Source organism: Amblyomma mixtum, chromosome 2 (assembly GCF_055824585.1).
Source record: "Amblyomma mixtum isolate Tamu chromosome 2, ASM5582458v1, whole genome shotgun sequence".
Classification (NCBI taxonomy): Eukaryota; Metazoa; Arthropoda; class Arachnida; order Ixodida; family Ixodidae; genus Amblyomma; species Amblyomma mixtum.
In genome coordinates this window covers 130,615,467-130,637,465 of record NC_143013.1, presented here as the reverse complement: position 1 = coordinate 130,637,465, position 21,999 = coordinate 130,615,467, and the positions used below count along the sequence as shown (strand labels likewise).

Genomic DNA, 21,999 nt, shown 5'->3' with positions numbered 1-21,999 from the left:
CCCATGTGCACCGGAAAGCCAGTGTATACCGTATAAATGCGTGTAAGGGCCACACCCATGTACGGGCCGCACCCTGTTTTCCCGAAGGAAATATTAAACAAAAAAAAGACCAAGCTTTTCACGACCAAAGGCAGGAATATAGCATTCAAAATGCGCACTCTGGGGCCTCTGTGATCAGCTCTGGCTGCTACCAATGGGGCACTTGATCGCGGAGGCCACACGCGTGCGCAGAAGCGGATGGCACCCAAGGCCGCGGGTCATTATCATCATCGTCAACTTTTGCCTCCGCTGTGAGCTCTCCCGCTATCCATATCATACATACATACATACATGCATGCATGCAGCAGCTCAATTATGATTGCATATTTGGAATCAGAAGAGAAAAACGCATCTGTGTGCAAAATTTCATGATATTCTTGCTAGAAATAAAAAGTTAGTTTTAAGACCTTTGCCCCCCCCCACTTAATAGCTGCACAGCTAGGAGTTTGCCCTGAAACACTGCAAGCATGCAGTGGGCAAGAAATTCGATGTGGCTTAGAAGAAGTGCTTCTGACGATGGTGCTACCAGAAAGGTGCATTGAGGAACACAGGCTGCAAAATGCATGCTTTCTCAGGTAAGCCTTGCAAGTTTCCTAAAGTGGAAGAGCTGCTCTGCTGTGCGATGGAAGTGCGGAACAGCGGCAATGTGTTGACAACGGACATGCTGCACGACTTCTCAGCACCAGCTCAGAGTCCGACGACTCCGCGAGTGGCGATTGAACGTAGACTGAATGTCACTCATTCTCTGATTGGTCTGTTTTTAGTTCAAAATAATTTTTTTTTTTTTCGCACGTCACATGTAGGGGCCACACCCCAAAATTGGCGCTCAAATCTGGGAAAAAAAAAAAAAAGTTTGGCCCTTACATGCGTTGATACAGTGTGTCGAAATTGGGGAGAAAAAAAAAAACAATGGTGCTGGAGCTCCAGTGAAAGCCGGATGAGTCGTCACATAGTTCTGTGCCCAGCCCAGGCACTCGAGTGTGCAAATGTGGCGAAATGTTTGTCTTGTGACTAGCTTTCTGCTTTCTTGTCTTCGGGTTAAGGACTCTAAGCATGACTGAGAGACGGGCGTTGAGTAAAAAAACTGGTTGCTGACAGCAAGAGAACAAAGAAATGCGGACAAATGTGACTGAAACTGCACAAAAACAAAAATGCACAAAGGGACACCAACACGGACCAACCAACACGGACATATTGTGACAGGGGTTCCTTGACATGAGAAATCTTTTGGGCGTCTGTCGTACGAGGCTGTTTCCGAAGAGACATCCTGTCAGCACCTAGTGCCTCCTTGGGTTGGTTAACCCTTTCAGGTGTCATTTTTTGTTTTGACTGAAATCAATTATTTTTTCACCTAACATTCAGGCCTCAAGGGAGGGAATTTGTTAGTTTTTGAACGTTAAAGACCGGCAGGTAAGTTTTTACAACGATGTGAAGAATCCCGTACAAAGTGTCAGATTTGTTAGAAATAATAACATGTTCTCGTGTGTCAGGTAAACACCCTAGGGGTCGTGGAATCGCTTTGTGTTTCGAAGATTCACATTACGTTTGAAATTGAGCAAGAACAATCAATGTTTTTCTCTCGCGGCAAAATCTCCCTGCACAAAAACAGCGGGCAAAGTGCTACCTAGCTCACTCTTGTGTGAAAATATTATTTACTGCATTCGCTACATGGTACAAGAAAGCAACTTATTTGCAACAAGAAGGGTGCTCGGTTTGACTGAAATAATGAAATCACTGTTAGGTGCTCCAGTCTCTCAAAAAAAGCTGCAAACACAATATATCGGGAATGCTGTTCAAATGTAATGTAAAAAACTATTTCCCAGAAAATGTGGCTGTTCTTGATTTACAAGTTGAAAAAGTAGCCATAAACTCGCATGTCGGCACACAAGTCGAGAGTACCTCCTGTCTGTCAATAACGCTAGTTAAAATGGTGCTCTTTGCATTGAAAATGTGGCATATATAGATGCTTCATCTGACAGAGTGACGAATTAACCGTTTGCTACTGGTTAGGAAGTTGTTACTCATGCTTTTCTGCGTGTGGGATGGGAACAAGAGTACGCATTGCACGGGCGAATGAGTTGTGGCGAACTCAGTAGGTCGTGAATGGCAGTAAGGCTAATGCCATTAAATTTATGCATGTGGCACTGCACGAATGCCATTAAAGCTTAAGGCAGTAAGCACTTAATGGCATTAAGTCAGGACGTGTGGCACGTGCCTTAGTAACATTGGTGCTGGCTGCTGCTGCTGCTTGGGGATGCTGACCGACGGGAACTGCTGGCATGGCAGATGGGATAATGCATTCTCTGTGTGTGTGTGCAGTGTGCGGCCTGTACGTGGTGGGATCCTCCCTGACCGGCTTTGGGTCCAACGTCAGCGATGCCGACATGTGCCTCATGCTGGGACAGGACCAGGTGAGAGGGAAACAACAAAAGCACAGCATTGTGGGAACAGCGCGTTCTTTTGGTCTCTGAAACTTGCCAGCTCATCGGTCTGTCAATACCGGTGCTGTAGTGTTCTGCAGATGACCTGGGCGGCTCATGGACGTTGGGCTAGGTGTGAGAATTTCGAATGTTGCCTGAGCAGGCGATGGATCCCTGATGGTTGAACCTGGTGTGTGCTGTTTGCCACCAGCCTCACTTGTCAGGCAGGCTGTAGTCGCTGCGGGACCTCTGGCTCTCCGAATAGTGACTGGCGTTCGGGAAGCCATACGTCAGGTACATTCTCTGTGCATTTGGCTTACAGGACGCCTTGCTACGCTTCACTCACCTAGGCAGGCTTCACAGCACCTGTCACGGCACACAGTGGTGGTCCGGCTGCGCCATTTGCGCCATTCTGATACATTTCCATTTTACTGCGCCAGTTTGCTCCAAAAGCGGCAAATTGATCAATATTGCACCTTGGCTGCGCCAAAAAGAAGGCACGGTCACACGAAAGCAACTATTTTTGGTACCATTCAGTTTTTCAGTTGGCAACCTACTAAAACGTTTTCGCAGTTGGGAACAGATGGCGCTGGTGGTCCGTGTTAGACTTTAGTGTTAGAATTTAGCAGCCAGTTTGGCTGTCGTTCACGGTAAGAGCACGTGGAGCCAGGCGGCGGTGCAAGGGATACCTTCAGCATCGGAATTCTACGCTTCGTGGTGCTGTGACCGCGGTTGTGGTATATGTGACACCGTTTGTTTGTGTATCAGTTCTTCGTGGGAGCACCGATGATGAACAGACGTAAGTAATTTTTTGCATTTGTAGGGTCAAAGCGGCGTGTGTGCGCAGACGTGGTTGAAGTTTGTTACCATTTCTTTGTTTGGGCAGTTTGTTAGTGCTCTGTTTGGAGTTGCATTAACATAATTTTCTCGGTAAAGTAATGCATTGCCTATGATTGGACCTGTGTGCTTTGCATAGTGTGAAGTCATAATTGTTGTTATGCTAATAAATATTATCTTAATTGACGAGGGTGGCTGCTTGGGCAAGTGATATATCATGACTTAAAAGCGTTGCGCGAAAAACGCAAATTACGAAGAGCAAAGCTTATGATGAGTGTTTCCTGTTCTTCGTCCTTCGTGTTTTTTGCGCTACGCTGCTAAGTTACTATCCTAGTTGCACCGCAGATTGGATATGTCATATAAATTCAGTTAGGGCTGTGGGTAGTTCACTACTTTTATACCACTAAAGCTATTCAGGTGAGAGTTGTGCAGTCATACAGTACGAATTTGCGGTGTGAGAATCAAATTCTAATTTAGGCTTCCTGTTAAGTAAAACTATAAAACATATTAATCTTGTTTTTTGTTGGTAGCACTTTATCTCGTGAGTGGTCGTTCAGAAGTGCATATATGCCTGTTTCACTTGCAAGCTAAAACGCTTGCAATTGTCGCCGCGGCGCAACAACGTTTTTCTGAGTGGCAGTGCGGAGTGGTTTCAACAGGTAGGAAATTATCCGGTGTTGCGAGTTTGCTCAAACGCTTGCATGTGAAACAGGTTTTACGCAAGCGTATTGAGCTTTCGGAATACGCATTTTGACAGCACATAGTATCTTTCTTTGTACAACATAATAGGAACCTAGTTTAACTACCAATTGAATCGCCAAGTGAATTTGCGCGCTCACACCGTTCATGGGTTAACCATTCCCGTTTTCGAAGTTTGCACTTTAACATGCGCATGCGTTTTCGTGGCTATCGAAACAGGAGCGTTAATGTGTCCGTTAGCAAGACGCCACGCAGATGCATCGATTTTTTTTTTCAAGGGATTTTTCGAGCTAACGTTCTTGATGGGAACATATGCACAGTGGGGAATTAAGCTATTTTCTTGATTGAAACGTGTCATCTGTTGTTTGTAAAGCAAAGTTTATATTTTTTCTTCCTAGGGCGAAGCACAAAATTTAATGAATCCATCCTCAATGAAGTGGACTCCAACAACGATGTCATTAATGTGTGGTGCAAAAAGGAAACTAAAGAAACTGATGCCATTTGTGTACTCTGCAATACAGTCATTTCTTGTGCTATGCATGGAGTTGCGGCCGTCAAACGCCATGCAACGATGAAGAAACACATTGAACTTGCTGCAAAGCACAGGGACAAAGATGGGAACCGGCAGCCACTGAAGCCAGTGCAAACCACATTGGACTTCTCTCGTGGGACAGCTGGAATATCTCTCCAAGATCAAGTTACGAAAGCAGAAGCCATTTTTGCTATGTCTGTCGTCTGCAAGTCTGTGCCTTTTTCCTGGGGAGACACAGCAACAGAAATGTACCAGTCCATGTTTCCAGATAGTCAAGTTGCAAAGGGGTTCAGTTGTGCCAGGAACAAGTTGTCACGTATTGTTTCTGATGGGCTTGGCCCTTACTTCAAATCTCAAGTGGTAAGTGAACTGTGCCACCCAAATGTTTACTTCTCAATAATGGTTGATGAAACCCCGAAACCCGAGCAACGCCGCCCAGACAGCCAGCTTAGTCTCTGCACTAGAAACACGCCTAGACGACGCCGAAAATCGATCGCGGCGGAATAATCTAATATTTTATGGCCTTGAAGACACTAATGTGACCGAAACATATGCTGAGGCTGAAGAAATTATCATTCGCCACTGCCAGGATCGCCTTAACATATCAATCGACCCTAAAGAAATGGAACGCGCTCATCGCCTTGGACGCCACTCTGACAACCGCTGCCGCCCAATAATAACCAAATTCACGTCCTACAAAACAAAAGACAATATTCTCTCAAATGCCCGGAAACTAAAGAACACATCCTACAGCATCGGCGAAGACTCCTCTCGTTCTGTCCAAACCGCGCGTAGCCACCTTGTAGCGTTTGCCAAAGCAAAAAAAGCTAAATTTTCACTTCGCTACAAGACATTGCACATTGGTACTAAGCGTTACATCTACGATATCTCATCGCAGATGGTTAAAGAGATACCATAGCGGTCACCTCCCCCAAATGTAATCAATACCCGTCCCCACACTTTACCAAGTAATCATCTTTCGTTCTCTGTAACCTACACTAATATTCGCAGTCTAATGCCGAAACGAGAACGCGTGTCTAGCTTAGTCACATCATCTAACAGCAGTATACTGTTATTAACTGAAACCTGGCTTACTAATGATATCACTGATGCTGAAGTTATTGCCGATTTGCCGAATTTTTCTGTTTATTGGAAGGACCGCACAGATTCTCGAGGAGGTGGCGTGCTGATCGCTGCTGGACCAGAATTATCTTGTTCACCCATCCATCTCACATCTAACTTAGAGATAAGTAGAATCTCGATAAACGGAAATCGGTTAAACGGAACTACCGCTTAAACGGAACAAACGCCTCGCGATTGGTTGGTTTTGTATTAAGCCAATGTAAAAAAAATCTCGTTAATCGGAACTCAAATTTTGCGACCACCGCGTTAACGGAACCGAAAAACTCGAAACCGCAACTAGTTGGACAAGCGCAGTGCCATCGCGGTACGCATCAATGCTCCCCTCCTCCTCCTCCCCGCGTCACCTCTCCGGTTTCCGCCTCCGGCGGTTTCCGGTTTGCTCGTACACTGCCCTCCGCATCGCTCGCTCGCGTTCACGGCGGTTGTGTTCAGTTAGGCCTAAGCCCTAGAGCTTTTGTTCGGTCTGATGGCAGCGCAAAAACGACCGCACAATGCACTTGCGTTGGAAAGGAAGATGGAGATCATCAACGACTTCGAGAGTGGTCGCTTCACGAAAACGGCGCTAGCGACGAAGTACGCCGTCCCCAAAAGCAGCCTAACAAGAATTCTTCAGGACAAGGACAAGCTGCGGGAGGCGTTCGAGACGTCACGCTTTGGTCCTCAAAGAAAACGACTGCGAGCGGCTGACCACGAAGACTTGGAGAAATGCCTGGTGCTTTGGCTGCGCAGAGCCCGCAGTGAAAACATCCCAATCAGCGGGCCACTAATTCGTGCAAAAGCAGAAGAATTTGTTCTTCACCTCAGCATCGAGGGTTTCTCGTGCAGCGAGGGGTGGCTGACCCGGTTTAAAGAGCGCAATGGACTGGTGTTTCGTGCTGTTTCAGGGGAAGCTGCCGCTGCTGACGCGACGGCATGCGGAGACTGGCGAGAAAGACGGCTGCCCGAGGTTCTGGAGGAATACGATCCAGAGAACGTCTACAATGTAGATGAGACTGCACTCTTTTACAAGTTGCTCCCCTCAAAATCGCTATCATTTAGAGGAGAGAAATGCACCGGAGGGAAACTGAGCAAGGACAGGCTGACCGTCCTTATCGGTGCCAACATGACGGGCAGCGAAAAGTTGAAGCCGCTAGTGATCGGCAAATCGAAGCATCCTCGTTGCTTCAAAAACGTCGCAACCTTGCCCGTTTCATACCAGGCCAATGGCAAGGCGTGGATGACGCAAGCCATTTTTATTGAGTGGATTTATCGCGAGGATGCGCGCTTCTCTCGCAACAAGCGGAAAGTTTTGTTCCTGGTGGATAACTGCCCTGGACACGGAACTGTGCCAGGTTTGAAGTCCATACAGCTGGAATTCCTGCCAGCGAACACCACAGCACTGCTGCAGCCTATGGATCAGGGTGTGATTCAAGCGCTCAAGTCGCGCTTCCGCAAAAATCTTCTTAGGAGGATGCTCTTATGCATGGACCAGGGGAAAGAGTACAAGGTAGATGTACTGCGTGCCGTTTACCTCCTGGATGATGCTTGGCGGCAGGTTAGTGCAACCACCATTGCCAGCTGCTTCAGGCATGCGGGGTTTGCCGCAACCACAGAAAAACCCAGCACACAGAGTGAGCCTGATGATGTTCACGACGCAGCCGAGGAAGATTTGCTACTAGAGAATTGTGCTGCGATGGGCATTCAACTTGATGAATATGTCCAGATCGACAGCGATGTGGCAACGTGCCCAGAAAATACCGTGCACAGCATTATAGCTGATGTCTGCCCCCCTGATGAAAGTGAAGACGAGGAGGAAGAGCTTGAAAACGAGACCGCTGACTCTGATCCTGTGGTGACACCTGCGCAGGCGGAATCGGCAGTCCAAATGCTGAAGAGTTTCTTCCAACGAGAAGAAGGTTCGGAAGTGTTTCTGCACAGCCTGTCAAGTATGGGTGATGCCATTAACAAAAAACGGCTGCGAAAGCTCAAACAAGCAAATATAAAATCCTTTTTCACTAGCCAATAAGTGGTAATTCCCACTCTTTTGACATTTTTTTTTTTAAATTTCAGTACTAGTACTACTGGAAAAAAAATTCACTGCTTATTTTTCTCTAATAAAGTTTGTTCTCATAGTGTACCGTTCTCCTTATTACCTAGATTTCGCAAATTGAGATCCGCTGAGACTGCCAACCGCGCGCGCGCGCGCCAGCCGCGTAGGGATCACGCGGAAGCGGATTGCGCAATGCTTAACCTATTCTCTCTCTAAACGAAACTCCTGATAAACGGAACATATTTTCCCGGTCCCTTGAGGTTCCGTTTAACGAGAGTCCACTGTACTGTGGCTTTTGTGCCGCACTTCACCGCATTCAGTCATAATCGGCGTGTGTTATAGGCCTCCGCATACTAGCCCAAACTTTTCTCGTGAACTGAACAATATGCTAAACCAGCTCATGATATCTTATCCGAACGCGCATATTCTTCTGTTTGGTGATTTTAATTATCCAGGTATAAACTGGCTCAACCGTTCTCATTCACAGCCAATCAGTGCAGAATCAAGGGATTTCCTAGATGTTTGTTTGAACTTTAATCTTTACCAACTAGTAACCAGCCCAACTCGCATCGCAGGCGATTCGAGCAACATTTTAGACTTAATACTAAGCTCTCATCCTGACAGTTTGTCATCCATTACATACTTAGAGCCCATTAGCGACCATAAAGTCATTCAAGCAGATTTTTCCTTCCGCACCGAGCGCCATGAAACACAAAAGAAAACAATCACCCTGTATGACAAGGGTAACTACAATGCCATTAATCATGAACTGAGCATTTTTCTCCCACTCTTCGAAGCCGGTTATAACCAGAGATCTGTTAACGAGAATTGGCTAATATTTAAAGATAAACTTCATGAACTAACACAAAAATTTATCCCTAGAATAACTTTTCGTGAAAATCGCTCTAAACCCTGGTTTTCTAAGACACTAAAAAGACTGGAGAATAAAAAGAAGCGGCTTTTTCGCGCTGCCAAATTTAAAAGCAATTCCGAAGCGTGGGAGAAGTACTTTTCAGCCGAAAAAGAATACTTGACTTCCGTCACCAACGCTAAACACTCATTTTTTAACAGCGACCTACCGCGCATGCTATGCGATAACCCCAAAAAATTTTGGCGCATCATCAATCCCGCACCATCACACTCAATCACTCTCACTCATGCATCCGGTATTCAAGCCTCCGACACAGAATGCGCTAACATCTTCAATACGGCGTTCTCGTCAGTTTTCACCCAGGAGCGCAACCCGCCTCCAAGGATACCTCCTACTAATGCCACCTCACCGATGGACGCAATAACTTTTTCTTCAACTGGCATCTCGTCTTTAATTGAGAAAATGAAACTTTCCTTGTCAGCCGGCATCGACGAGATAAACACTAAACTACTAAAAAACACGAAATGTATCAGTGCAGTGTACCTTGAATTATTGTTTTCGCAATCACTCTCTACAGGTCTCATTCCGGAACACTGGAAAGTTGGGAAGGTCGTTCCAATCTACAAATCAGGTGACAAAAATTCCCCTCTGAACTACCGTCCTATTTCTCTAACTAGCGTCCCCTGCAAGATCATGGAACATGTCATATACTCTCATGTAATGGACTTCTTAGACGCTAACAATTTCTTCCATCCATCCCAGCACGGTTTCCGCAAGGGGTATTCATGCGAAACACAACTAGCCATGTTCCTCAACGACTTACATGCTGACCTGGACGCTAACCTTCAAGTTGACGCCATCTTTCTGGATTACGCTAAAGCATTTGATAAAGTTCCACATCAACGTTTAATACAAAAGCTTTCTATTCTAAACCTTCATCCTAACGTGCTAAACTGGATCAAGGCCTTCTTAAGAAATCGGTTTCAGTCAGTCGTTGTAAATAACCAGTCTTCCAACCCTCTCCCTGTAACATCCGGCGTCCCACAAGGCTCTGTTCTTGCACCCCTATTGTTTTTAATATATATTAACGATCTCCCACAGTATGTATCCTGCCAAATTCGAATGTTCGCTGACGACTGCGTAATTTACCGCCAAGTAACAAACATAACTGATCAAGAAGCCCTCCAGCAGGACCTTAACCAAATTGAACAGTGGTGCGCAGATTGGCTTATGACCCTCAACCCTAGCAAATGCAAGCTTCTTTTCATCACCTGTCGCAAAAAGAGTCATGCCTTCCAATACAAAATCGCTAACGAGTCCGTAGAATCTGTATCATCTTTCAAATACTTAGGCGTCACATTATCTAATGACCTAACATGGAATGCACATGTTGCTAACGTGATATCATCGGCTAACAAAACTCTGGGATTTCTTAAACGTCACCTTCGCCTCACCTCACATCACGTTAAACTGCTCGCCTACAAGTCACTAATTAGACCTAAACTTGAATATGCATCCGCCATATGGGACCCGCATCATATTAACCTCGTAAACGACCTAGAAGCCATTCAAAACCGCGCTACAAGGTTCATTCATTCTTCCTACTCCTACGACGTCAGTGTTTCAGCCTTAAAAACCAAATCAGCACTATCGCCTCTTTCCGTTCGTCGTCGCATAGCCACGCTATCACTGTACCACAAGTTCTTTTACTCATCACTTAACCGTGCCCCTTACATCGCGCCAGCATCATCTCACCGCACTAGCCACACGCTTCAAGTTTTTCGCCCACGTGCCCGAACTGTTACTTTTTCAGCCTCCTTCTTCCCACGTGCAGCTAAAGATTGGAACGGCCTTCCCCAGCATATCGTCGACATCACCTGTCCTTCATCATTTGCAAGCAACCTAAACAACATTTTTTGTTCATGATCACATGTCTTGTACCTTTTCTGCTAATCCCACCCCTTATGTAATACCCCGCGAGGGGTCTTTAAGGTAATAAAATGAAATGAAATGAAATGAAAGGGTGCAGCAGCTGGATGTACTTGTAAGGTACTTTTGCAACAAGCAGCAACAAGTGGTTGTTGACCATCTCCAATCATTTCATCTTGGACGTGGGACTGCAGAAAAAATTGTTGAGTGCATTGAAGATGCTTTGGCAGAGCTTCCGAAGCAAGGGCTTATTTGCTTCTTTAGCGATGGCCCTAATGTCATGAAAAGTGTTAGAAACAAACTTGACAAGTACACGACGTCAGGCCTAGTGGATGTTGGCCACTGTAATTTGCACAAAGTGCATAATGCTTTTGCAAAGGGTCTGGAGGCATTTGATGCGGACGTAGAGGAGCTTGTGAGATGCATCTACTATTATTTCAAGGGTGCGGTCCGCAGCGAAGGTATTAAAGAATGCCAAGATGCGCTGGGCATTTCGTCTCGTGTTTCTGAGGCACGTCTCAAATCGCTGGTTGATGCTTCAAGATTCCCTTTGTCGCGTTCAGGAGCAGTTTGAAGCCCTCCAGACATTCTTCCACAAGGATGATTTACGGGGAAGGCGCTTGGATGCTCAAAACCTGCACAACAAGCTTTCTTCGGCGTTTTCGGACAAATCGCTGTATGCAAAGGTGCTGTTTTTAAGGGGGGACACTGGTCTTTGAGACGAAAAAATGACCAAAAAATCGATTTTCAAAAAATGAGATTTGTGGAATCTGCAGCTATTATTTTCCAACCGTACCAATTTTTTTCCCTTAAGAAACCAGCATTTTGACCATAATATTAAATTCAGATCATCGTGTGGGCTGAATTTATGCTGGAGCGGACAATTTAATGACATGAAAATTTTGGACATCTGGCTGTCTTAGTATGTCGATATCTCAACATCTAGGACAGATAGACATGTCATATTGTTTGCTAAGGGAAGCTGAAGGCACAGTGTGTGCAATAATCGAAGCAGATTTGTTCAATCACACTTCAAAAGTTTATAATTTCGCAAAGTTTATCGATGCATTACATTCACACCTTGAACGTTGATATTCCAAGTGCTGTAAAATTACTAATGAGGGTAATAAGTAAAAATGGTTTTGATTATTGCACTCTTTAATCACCATACTATGTAGCCATGGATTAAAAATGATTTTTTATTGAGGAGTTTTTTTTGCACAGAGGTACTAATGAATGGCTAATTAAAATTAATTATCTTGGGAACCGACTAATTTATGTGAAAGGTAATTTCATTGTGTAAATCAGTATAAAAAACTGAGCAAGGTGGTACAGTTTCATTAGGATTGGACTAAAAGTAAGGAAAATAGGTCTAAGACCAGTGTCCCCCCTTAAGAAATTGTTCTGAACTTTTCTCGGGCTTCCAGAAATTATTTCATAAAGAAGAACCACTGCTGCATGTGCTTCACATGGAGATGATATCCCTAGTGAAGCTAATCCTCAGTCGCTTTTTTCGAAGTGAAGCATATGTCAACAGAAGTGCAGAAGACTTGAAGACTCTCAATGTGGAGGACCCGGCAGTCTGGAAAATGAAACCCGAAGTGGGTACAGACACCGAGCAAGCTATGGTGGTGTGGGATGCTAGTCAAAGAAAGCGATTGCGTCTTGGTGCACGCGCGTTCTACATGGCTTGCGCGAAAGACCTACTGCACAAATTGCCTCTGAACAACAAAGTTCTTCAAAGTGCGAGCATTCTTGGACTTGAGCCTGGCTGTGTAGATGCCGAAGTGCGATCTTTAAGGGTGCTTGCCTCGCAACTTCCACAGGTCATCCAAAATGAGCAAGTGTCTGCATTAGTAGATGAGTGGCATATGCTCAAATGTGACTTGGCTAACAACATTCATCTTGCAGAAGCTCGCATAGATGTTCGCTGGGCACAGCTGTTCCAACTAAAGAGTGCAGCTGGTGAAACTAAATACCCGTTGCTTTCAAAACTGGTAAAAGCGTTATTATCGCTACCCCATGGCAATGCTGACTGTGAGTGTGGGTTCAGCCAAAACAAACAAATGCTTGAAAGTCGGGCATCGCTGTGCATCGAGAGCATCAATGGGTTACGACATGTGAAGACGTATTTGAGAAGATACGGCAGCGATGCCACAAAGGTGCCTTTGTCACCGCAGCTTCTTCAAAGCGTAAAAAGAGCACGAGCTAGGTACACAGAAAGAATTCAAAGCTGAGAAGTGGACCTCAAAAGAAAGAATTCAGCGGATGACGGAGGTGACTCTGTTGGAAAACGGTCACGGAAGCAACTCGAAGAAAAGGTTGCATTATGTAGATCAACCCTGAAGAGGGCTGAGGAGGTCATTTCTACTGGGTTGAAAAACAAAGACTTGGAGCAGGTACAACGAGGCCAAGCTTTGTTAGAAGAAGGGAATTCCAGCCTTGCCGATTCTCTTCGCGAGCTTGAAGAGGTTGGGAAAAGTTCCAAGAAGCATTAAGATCATGCCAACATGAAAATCTGCTTCTAGAAAACGTGTTCTTTGGACTTGATCAGGTACACTTGACCGAAATGCGTGCAAGAAACTGCCAGCAATAATAAAATGTTTTTGTCGTCGTTTTTTTTTAGTATACACCTTTATTCTGTTTTTTTCTTCATAGCTGAACCTTGTCTCACTAGTAACAACCGCTTCTGGGTGTCTCCTTTATTACGTTTGTACTGCTCCGGGATTCCTCCAGAATTGTTGTTCTGATACAAAGGTGCTCCAAAATGAATATTTTTCTGCTCCGAAAATTGCTCCAGAACTTGAAATGGCTGGACCACCACTGGGCGCACCAAACGCTAGGAGAAGTGCACGCAGATAACTAGGATGAGAATACTTGCGGGAGGTGGGTGTAGGTGCAAACATGAAACACCAAAGAGCACTGTGATAACGTTCAAGTGACCCCGGGGAACCTGGGAGTTCACTGTACGGATTTCCCCCTACAGGGAAAGCAGTGCTCATCATGTGACTTCTCCCGTTCTCATCTTTGGTGTGTGTGTGTGTGGGGGCTTTTGAGGGGGAATTCGGTCAAGAGGGAATGTGAGTGCCAAGGTGTTGCGCGCCCTTGACAGTAGTGCCGGCGGCGGTGGCTTGCTTGAGCATCGGAGTGGAGCATAGCAACTTAAACGAAAACCCTATAAAACATCCTCTACCCTGAAGTGCTATGGAGGAAGCAGGACCTTCAGACCCCCAAGCCATTTGGTGAGATCGAGATCGGGAGCGAAAATGCCTGACCCCACGCCGTCCTGCACGTTTTTTTTTTTTTTCAACCTTGTGTAAACAACGCGCGCTTGACATTGAGGGCTGTTGTTCAGCATGTTCACTTTATCTCGCCACGATTTGCCGGAGCCGCCGGCTGTCACAAAATTGTGAGATCGCGCCGTGTTTACAGCAGACACCTTTCGAATTGGACGCAGCTTTAAAGGTGCAGTGAAGAGGAATCTGAACTCATCTTTTTGCCACGGGAACTCGATCTACATTTTGCCAGCATTCTTAGAAACTTCGATTTATTGCCCTGTGTGGCCGATTTCCCTAACTAATTTAGGTTAACGTCCAGCTCCCGCCATCTTTTTTTTAATTCTTCCTGTACAGTGGGCGGAGTCGACCAACGCATGCAGTGCCTAAGATAAAATTTTAAATAATTTAAGGATAAAATTTAAAAAAACAAACAGTTTTTTTACTATATTTTTGGACATTTCAAAGTCACGTCCTCCATTAATGTTGAGGTGAATTGAAATGAAATTTAATTTTATCACATCACATCAACATTTATGTCACACTGGAAGCGCGAGGAAAAAGCTGCCTCAAGGACAGCTTGAAATGCAGGTCAGCATATTGCATAACAGAAAACTCAAATGCACAAAAATGTTAATGGTGTACACACGACACGTCTCAAAAGCATACTGAACTAAACACAGCGTATGATCTTTGCATTGCACGGTTGCAGGAATTGCTGATAATGGTCTGTATTGTTTTAAAGCTGATTTCATTAAGTTTGCGTTATGATTGCATTAAGGGGGGAAGCTGGTCTTATAAAAAAAAATATTTGTTGATTAAGTCATATTTCTGAAAGGATTAAGGGAATGTGTTTGTTTGTGTGCTGATTCCAATTATGTTATTTAATTCTATGTAAAGTAAATTCTTGTGGGCTTATATAATATGTTATGTAACCTTTTGCCAAAAGCTTTCAAGACATTTTCTGGCAGAGAGCTTGCTGGAATGCATGCCATGGGGTCCTCTTGCCATCAAGCTATACATTACGGTTAAAATGATTATCCTGCCTATCATAGAAGTTGAGTAACAGGGTTTCGAAGTTGCCCCTTCACAAATGGGAGGAAATATTTGCATTCCTGTTGATCAGGTGACAACTTCATCAACCAAAAGATCGCTGTGGTGTGTAGTGGAACCCCGTTCATACGTTTTTCACCAGACCAGGGAAAAACAAATGTTACAACTGGGAAAATGCTACAGTGAGGAGAGCTCCGAAAATGAATGAAGACAGAAAACTGTGCAGCTTTTACTTGAAACAATTTATCTCCGCAAAGCGAGCTTAGGACTTAAAAAGCAATCGAGAATGGTGGATTGTCATATCTCTCGCTCACTGGAAAGCACCCCGTGTTTCTTAATAGCCTGGAAGGCTGCATTGCCGTCAGCGTCGCTTTGAGGTGCGACGTACCTGTGTAGGAGGTCAGGGACTCCGGAACCGAGGGGTCAGGGGGCAGGTTGTCCGGTGTCTGCAACTCGTGTTTTCTCTGCCTGCGCCAGCTGCTTCAGGAGAGCGATCTTTCAGTGCTCTGAGGAGAGTAAAAACATTTCTGCGCAATCGAATGACGCAGAGGAGGCTGACACACCTTCTCCTCCTCGACGTGCAAAGAGAGTTGCGGACCTGCATGTGGACGCCGCTATGAAAGAGTTCGTGTCTAGAGCGGCAGAGCGAACAGCAACCTTCAGCCTCCTTTGAAAACCTCTCCTGCCCAACGTCCTCTTGTTATGCTAGCCTATAAGCTCGTCAGTCTGTGATACCATAGTTTTGTACCTAGTGCATATACTTTCATGTCTACTTTCATGAATATATCAGTTCACATTTGCTTCAGTGTGAGCGCGAATTCAGAAATATTAAAAATGCTTTTTCACAGCTTTCGAATCCGTTTACTCACTTGTGCGGTCTGCGCAGGTTTCAGTATTTATGAAATTTCCAACCATTTTTAAAATGTATAAGCGAGGATGCAATTATGTAAAATTGAAATGACTACAATGAATTGAAACATTAATAATTATTAGGAGTAAGAAGTTTGCAGGAGTCAAGTGGATGCAGCTAGCAGAGGGCCGGGTTAATTGAAGGACTATGGGAGCGGCCTTTGCCCTGCGCTGATGATGATGATGAAGCAAAGACGATACTTGCCCCCCCCCCCCCCCCCCCCCACTTTTAAAAACATTCCGGAGTCTCTGGAGGAGGTCCAAAGCCGTGACGGCTTCTCCAAAAATTGGATCTGCCAACTCCCCGGAACCATGCGGCGCGTGCTCCTCGCCGTCATTGCAGTCAGCGCCTTCACTCGCGACCGAGTTCGCAATGATGTTGGCGATACTTTGGCACTCCGACGTCACGACAGCAGCATCCATGGCGATGCAGATCCGGAAACAGTCGGTGCAGCCATTTGATGCCCCGCAAAGTCAGTGATGCCCAGTCTGTTGGCTATATCCATTGCCTACTAGTGCAGAATGCTGCCGTCGAAGTTGAAACCGGCAGCGCGAGCTTGTTGAAACCAGACAAGAGCCTCGTCGAGGTTTCCATGCTTGCCGCCACGAGCGTGCTTAGCTTTCGGGGCGAAGAGCGTGGCATTCCCTTCTATCTGTGCATGCTTTGAACGATGCTCCTAAGTGTCGACAGTGGCAGACCAGGGTCTTTGGCATCATCATCAGCCTGACTACACCCACTGCAGGGCAAAGGCCTCTCCCATGTCTCTCCAATTAACCCTGTCCTTTGCCAGTCGTGGCCACTGTATCCCCGCAAACTTCTTCCTCTCATCTGCCCACCTAACTTTCTGCCGCCTCCTGCTACGCTTGCCTTCTCTTGAAATCCACTCCGTTACCCTTAAGGACCAGCGGTTATCTTGCCTTCGCATTACATGCCCTGACCAAGCCCATTTCTTCGTCTTGATTTCGACTAGGATGCCATTAACCCGCATTTGTTCCCTCACCCACTCCGGCCGCTTCCGGTCTCTTAGCGTTACACCTATCAGATTTTCCTTTCCATGGCTCGCTGCGTTGTTCTCAACTTAAGCTGAACCCTCTTCGGTCTTTGGCAATGTCAACTGTTTTCCGCGCTGCCTACCTGTCAACTGCATGTAGTGCGTCCAGCTTGGACATACTAGGGGATGCGCCTTCCACTTGAGTGACTCCATAAAAGCATGACGAAGATCACAGCTACAAGTTCGCCGTTCACGAGGAGGATCGCCATCTAGTGGCGGCCTCTCCAACTCGCGTGCGGATTCTTGCAGCCAGTTCCACAGCCAAGCCTGGCCAAGACTCGGCAGAAGTCTTAATGGCAGCTGGCGCGTTGCCGGTTGGGTTAAGGTGCCAGGCTGCGACGTATCTATCATGCGGGAATGTTTTCACAGCTACAGTGTAACAATGAGGTTCCCAATGCATTGGATCGTATGGGAGCTATGCCGGGACCGGATGAAAACGACATAACAGCAGGGAAAGCACAGCAGTGAGGAACATAATAGCAGAGTTCTGCTGCAGTTGGTCTTTGGGCCATATCACAAAAAAAAAAAAGCGGAAATAGAACTTCTGGTATGCCATTTTTCTGTCATTCCATCTGTTGAAGCAGGCTGGTTTAAGTGTTGCAGGGAATTAAAACCACATATCCGCATTTATATTGGAGGTTTTTTTCGTGCCTCACGTGGCCTAAAGGCCAGTTACATGTCACTGCCATCGTCCGGTTGATGGAACTGAAACCGAAACAGCATGAGAAAAGAAACTTAGCTATAACTTATTTAGCAGTCGTAGGCAAATAGCACATGGGGATCCATGTATTCTGATGTATGACACATCATTTGAAAGAAAGAAACCTGCAGCTAAAATTAGGTGTCTGTAGTCCTTGAAATGAGATTAAGCTCAGAGAGGAAGCATTTTGGAAAAGGTTACTATAGCGGCAACGCCAAGAGACAGGCACGGCGGACTGTAGACCAAAGAAAGAACTTCGGTTATGGGTGTAATGTAGTGAGAAAACGAGCTTGGGAGGCGCACATCGCGAGGAAGATGGGTTACTGGTGGTCTCTCTTTTTAACGGTGGACACTGGTCTTAGACCTATTTGCTTACTTTTAGTCTAATCCTAATGAAACTGTACCACCTTGCTCAGTTTTTTACACTGATTTCAACTATAAAATTACCTTTCTTATAAATTATTTAATTCCCAAGATAAATAATTTTAATTAGTCATTAATTTCTAGCTTGTTGAAAAAAATCTGCTCAATAAAAAATCATTTTCAGTCCATGGCTACATACTGTGGTGAGTAAAGAGTGCAATAAGCAGAACCCTTTTTCCATTTTACCCTCATTAGTAACTTTACAGCACTCGGAATATAAATATGCAAGTAGTGAATGTAGTGCATCAATAAATTTTTGAAGAGCGATAGAACAAACCTGCTTCGATTGTTGCACACGCTGTGCCTTCAACTTCCTTTAGCAAAACAATATGACATCTCTGTCTGTCCTAGATGGTGAGATATCGACATACTAAGACAGCCAGAGGTCCAAGATTTTCCTGCCATTACACTGTCTGCTCCTGCATAAATTCACCCGACACGATATGAATTTAATATGATGGTCAAAATGTTGATTTCTTGAAGGAAAAAACGGCTACAGTTGGAGAATAATAGCTGGAGATTCCACTAATGTCACTTTTTGAAAATAGATTTTTTGGTCACTTTTTGGTCTCGAAGACCAGTGTCCCCCCCCCCTTAAGAGTGAGTGCTCAAGGCAGACAGTCGGTTGGGGAATGGTGTCCTGTGTGGTGTGTGTAACTCGGCCTTTGGTGGTGTTGGAATGTGTGGGTTGCCTTGGCGGGCGTGCATGTGAGGGGATGTTGTGTTATCTTCTCTCTGCAGGTGGATCAGCGGCACAGGGCCATGGCCATACTGAACCACGTGGCTCGCCTGCTGGCCAAGACGGGTGAGCGGTGGTTTCTGCACGAGGCCGGCTGAAGGTTATTAGTGGTTGCATGCGGTCAGTCAATGAATACCCACAGAAAGGGGCTCCAAGTGAAGCTCTGCACTGGGGCCTCTGGAGCACGCACTAACTATGGTTACCAAAGGCTACGTAGTATGCTCCCGTCGCTTCTAAACAAACGAGTTGTTTCATAGCCACAATACTGTTTTTTTTTGTAAATGTATCATAGCCACAGTAATAGCACTTTCTACCTTTTTCTGCATTGCACCGTACACTGTATGCTTCATTAAACACTCTCCTCATCTTGTAATTGTCTTTGCTTATCTCTTGATTTTGTGCCAGATCCTCCCATGTCTGATGCGTTGTGTTTGTATCCTAGTTTTTTTGCCAATGCCATGCTTTTAGGGGCCGTGAACCCTGTCAAGCCCAGTTAGAGCCTTCTTGTTGACGGTCCTCAGCATCTGTAATGTTGATGTTGGAATAAAATGATGAAGATGATCAAAATAAGGTGCGAGATGACAGCAGCAATAAGGTAGTGTTTGGTATAGGGGGCAGTCATGAGACGTCACGGACGGCATTTTATTGTCCGGCACGTAGTTTCAGCCGTACAGGCTGGAGCAGAAGGCGATAATCCTTTTCGAAATGCCAGCAGCCTTTCGCTATGCACCATAGACAACAAAATAGCGGCTGCTGTGGCATTGATGCTGTGGCATTGCTGTGGCATTGACCGATCAATCGGACGCCTATAATTCAGACATACTCAGTTATTTGGAGAGCTGTACGGCACTGTCACTGCTCCCATGAACAAGATGTATAAGGACGACCAGTATTTCGGACAGCCTCCAGCCCTATATTCGACAATCCTGTGGTAGCCGCTTGTAACGCGCAGGCTGCACGGCTGCAGTTTGCATTAAATTTTTTAATTTGTGCTCGACCACTTGCCCATGTGGTCGCTTCCGCAGTTAAGTCATGTGACTCCAGGTAACAGTGCGAGATGGGTGCCATTCCTTGGGGCCTACTTGCAGTGTGTGGCCTCCATGATTAGCTCTGGCAGCGCCGATGGCGCCTGCCGGAGCTGGTCACGGAGGCCATGGTGTGGTTGTGGCGGGAAAGCAGCAGGAGGCGCTCCACTAGTGCTTGCTTTGTCTTGCTTGCCCCATCACGCTCGTTTATCACGTGAACGGTTTCACACCGCAAAGCCGTGGCTCCTAGAGTAGTGCAAACATACTCTACGAGGTCCTCTGCAAGTTTTGGGAACTTGCACTGTTTCCCACGGAAAGCGTTTCGCATTCGGGTAGTCTCGGCGAGGTCTTGCATCTGCATACACCACCAGCAAACACACTTTTCATCGACGTCAGAGTGGTGCCCGGCCTTCTGTTTACCGTGTTCCTCAGCGTATTTTCCCACTTGAAGTTTGAAGCTTGCAGTGTAGGATTGTCTGTGCTTGCCCACTGCTTTTTGTTCGCGTTCAAAAGAAGCACGCAGCCTGCCACACGACGGTGCACGAAGTATACAACAGATTCTGCAGGCAGTCCGCACAGTTCCGAACTGAGCATCGGATAGCAAAGACTAGATGGCGCTTGGCAAACAAAACTGCAAACAAAAAGCCACGGAAACGTCGTTTCCGCAAACTTCTCAATACTGTTATGGCTCGCATTCAGTGGAAAACCCAGCATTGGCATTACCATTGTTTAACCCAGCAGTATTGTTGTCGAGAACCCCTCGCCACTTGTGACATCAGGCACAGATGTCTGGAATAAAAATAATTAAGAGAGGCCTTGGAATGTGAATTAAAGGGAGATGTGTGCCTCAAATGACTTAAATTGCTTCTTTCATATTTATAACGAGCCCCTCATTCCCTTTCCCTTGTTTCCTTAATTGCTTAGCGAGGGCCTCGGTTCTGGCAGCCTTGACGCCATAGGAAGCATAAGAGGGTTCTCACGCAGCTTCCACCCTCTCCGTTCGATGACGTTCTACGTCACACCTGCGGTAACTCAGGACGTTCCACGTCCGCCGCTTATGAACGTGGGTGGCGCTGATGAACACTCTCAAGGTTAGATTACTTGTAAACATAAATACCCCCCAAAACAGAAGATTTGACAGCCATCGCCGTAGCTCAGAGGTAGAGCACCGGACGCGTAATTCGGAGGTCGTGGGTTCGTATCCCACCGGCGGCATGTGGTTGTTTTTTCTTCTGCTTTTCTAATCAATTAGATTTAAGCGATAACATACTCAGTGATGTTCTAAATTGATCAACACCACAAAATAAATAAATTTAAAAAAATCCCCTCGTCCCTTGGTTTCTGTGGCTGTTGCTTCTTTCTTAAATTTATAAAGTACTAATTGATTTTACGTAAAGAAAAATTCTCATAAATTTTAGCCAGGCATGCTCTGGACTAGGCCACATTGACACGTTGACTTCTCTGAGGTACAAGGAGGTGATGTGTTTGCTTAGTTTGAAGCATAGTAACACGGTAATTAGTGGAGTGAACTGGAGACACACTAATTAGTGAGATACTAATTAGTGTGACATGTGCATAAACTGTAGTGTGGAAACTGTGTGATGGTAGCTGATATAACTCTGTGAAGGCAAACAAAGAACAGTGACTATGTGTGAACAAAAATTGCGAGGACACTTTGGCAACTAAAGTGTTGAGAGGCGAAAGAGGACCCTTTGCCGTAACGACTTCCAGTGGATGTGATGTCACAGCGTTCCCGTGGCTATATCAATACGCAAATTATACATCTTTCGGCAGATCTTAAGCGTTAATTACACCTAATTGCACATTTTTCCATCTAATTTCACACAAATCCGACATTTTTCTGACCATTCTGTGACAATTTTCACTATGCCGTGACGACTTCCTGTAGATGTGACGTCACACTGTTCCCGTGGCTACATCGACGTCCGCTCTGTTACGACGCAATTCTGACATTTTTGCCTGTAATTAATTAACTAATTAATCTACAGTCATCAAACGTGGCTTCTGGGTTTATTTTTTCGTCCTCTGTCTGAAGCAACTATTCGTTTTCTCCTATCTTTTTTAGTTCCCGAGTTAACATGCAGCCAAAGTGTTACACCCTCTGGCATTGGACGATGGTATGAGCCAATAAAGGCTTTCGCCTTAAAAAGCCGCTTAAGGGAGCCACTGATGCTGCTGCCTCATCCCTTTAGAAGCGGAGCTTGAGTGACACTCCGATTTTTTTTGTTCTCCAGCAGCCCATTTTGCCGTGCTGGTCCTCAGTGTCCTACTAATTAGTATGCAGAATTATTTGTCCTATTTTG

General features: G+C 45.6%; 2 protein-coding genes across 4 annotated transcripts in view; both read left to right on the top strand.

Annotated features, from left to right (window-relative positions):
- Positions 1-21,999, top strand: part of LOC149360906 (poly(A) RNA polymerase GLD2-like) — a 59,926-nt gene that overhangs the window by 21,421 nt on the left and 16,506 nt on the right. For all 3 annotated transcript variants that reach the window (XM_089572537.1, XM_089572535.1, XM_089572536.1), the window contains exons 5-6: positions 2,359-2,450; positions 18,653-18,716. In XM_089572537.1, the coding sequence (XP_089428663.1) occupies positions 2,359-2,450; positions 18,653-18,716 (156 nt within the window). The remainder of the gene's footprint in view (positions 1-2,358; positions 2,451-18,652; positions 18,717-21,999) is intronic.
- Positions 3,246-11,179, top strand: LOC149360907 (uncharacterized). Its single transcript, XM_089575321.1, has 3 exons — positions 3,246-3,258; positions 4,328-4,954; positions 10,589-11,179. Exons 1-3 carry the CDS (start codon positions 3,246-3,248, stop codon positions 11,071-11,073), a joined length of 1,125 nt encoding a protein of 374 aa, XP_089431447.1. The 3' UTR covers positions 11,074-11,179.

Excerpts from the sequence above, each read along its gene's own strand:
- LOC149360907 (XM_089575321.1), top strand. Across the intron at positions 4,955-10,588 it reads TGAAACCCCGAAACCCGAGC|AAAGGGTGCAGCAGCTGGAT; the intron begins AACGCCGCCCAG and ends TGAAATGAAATG.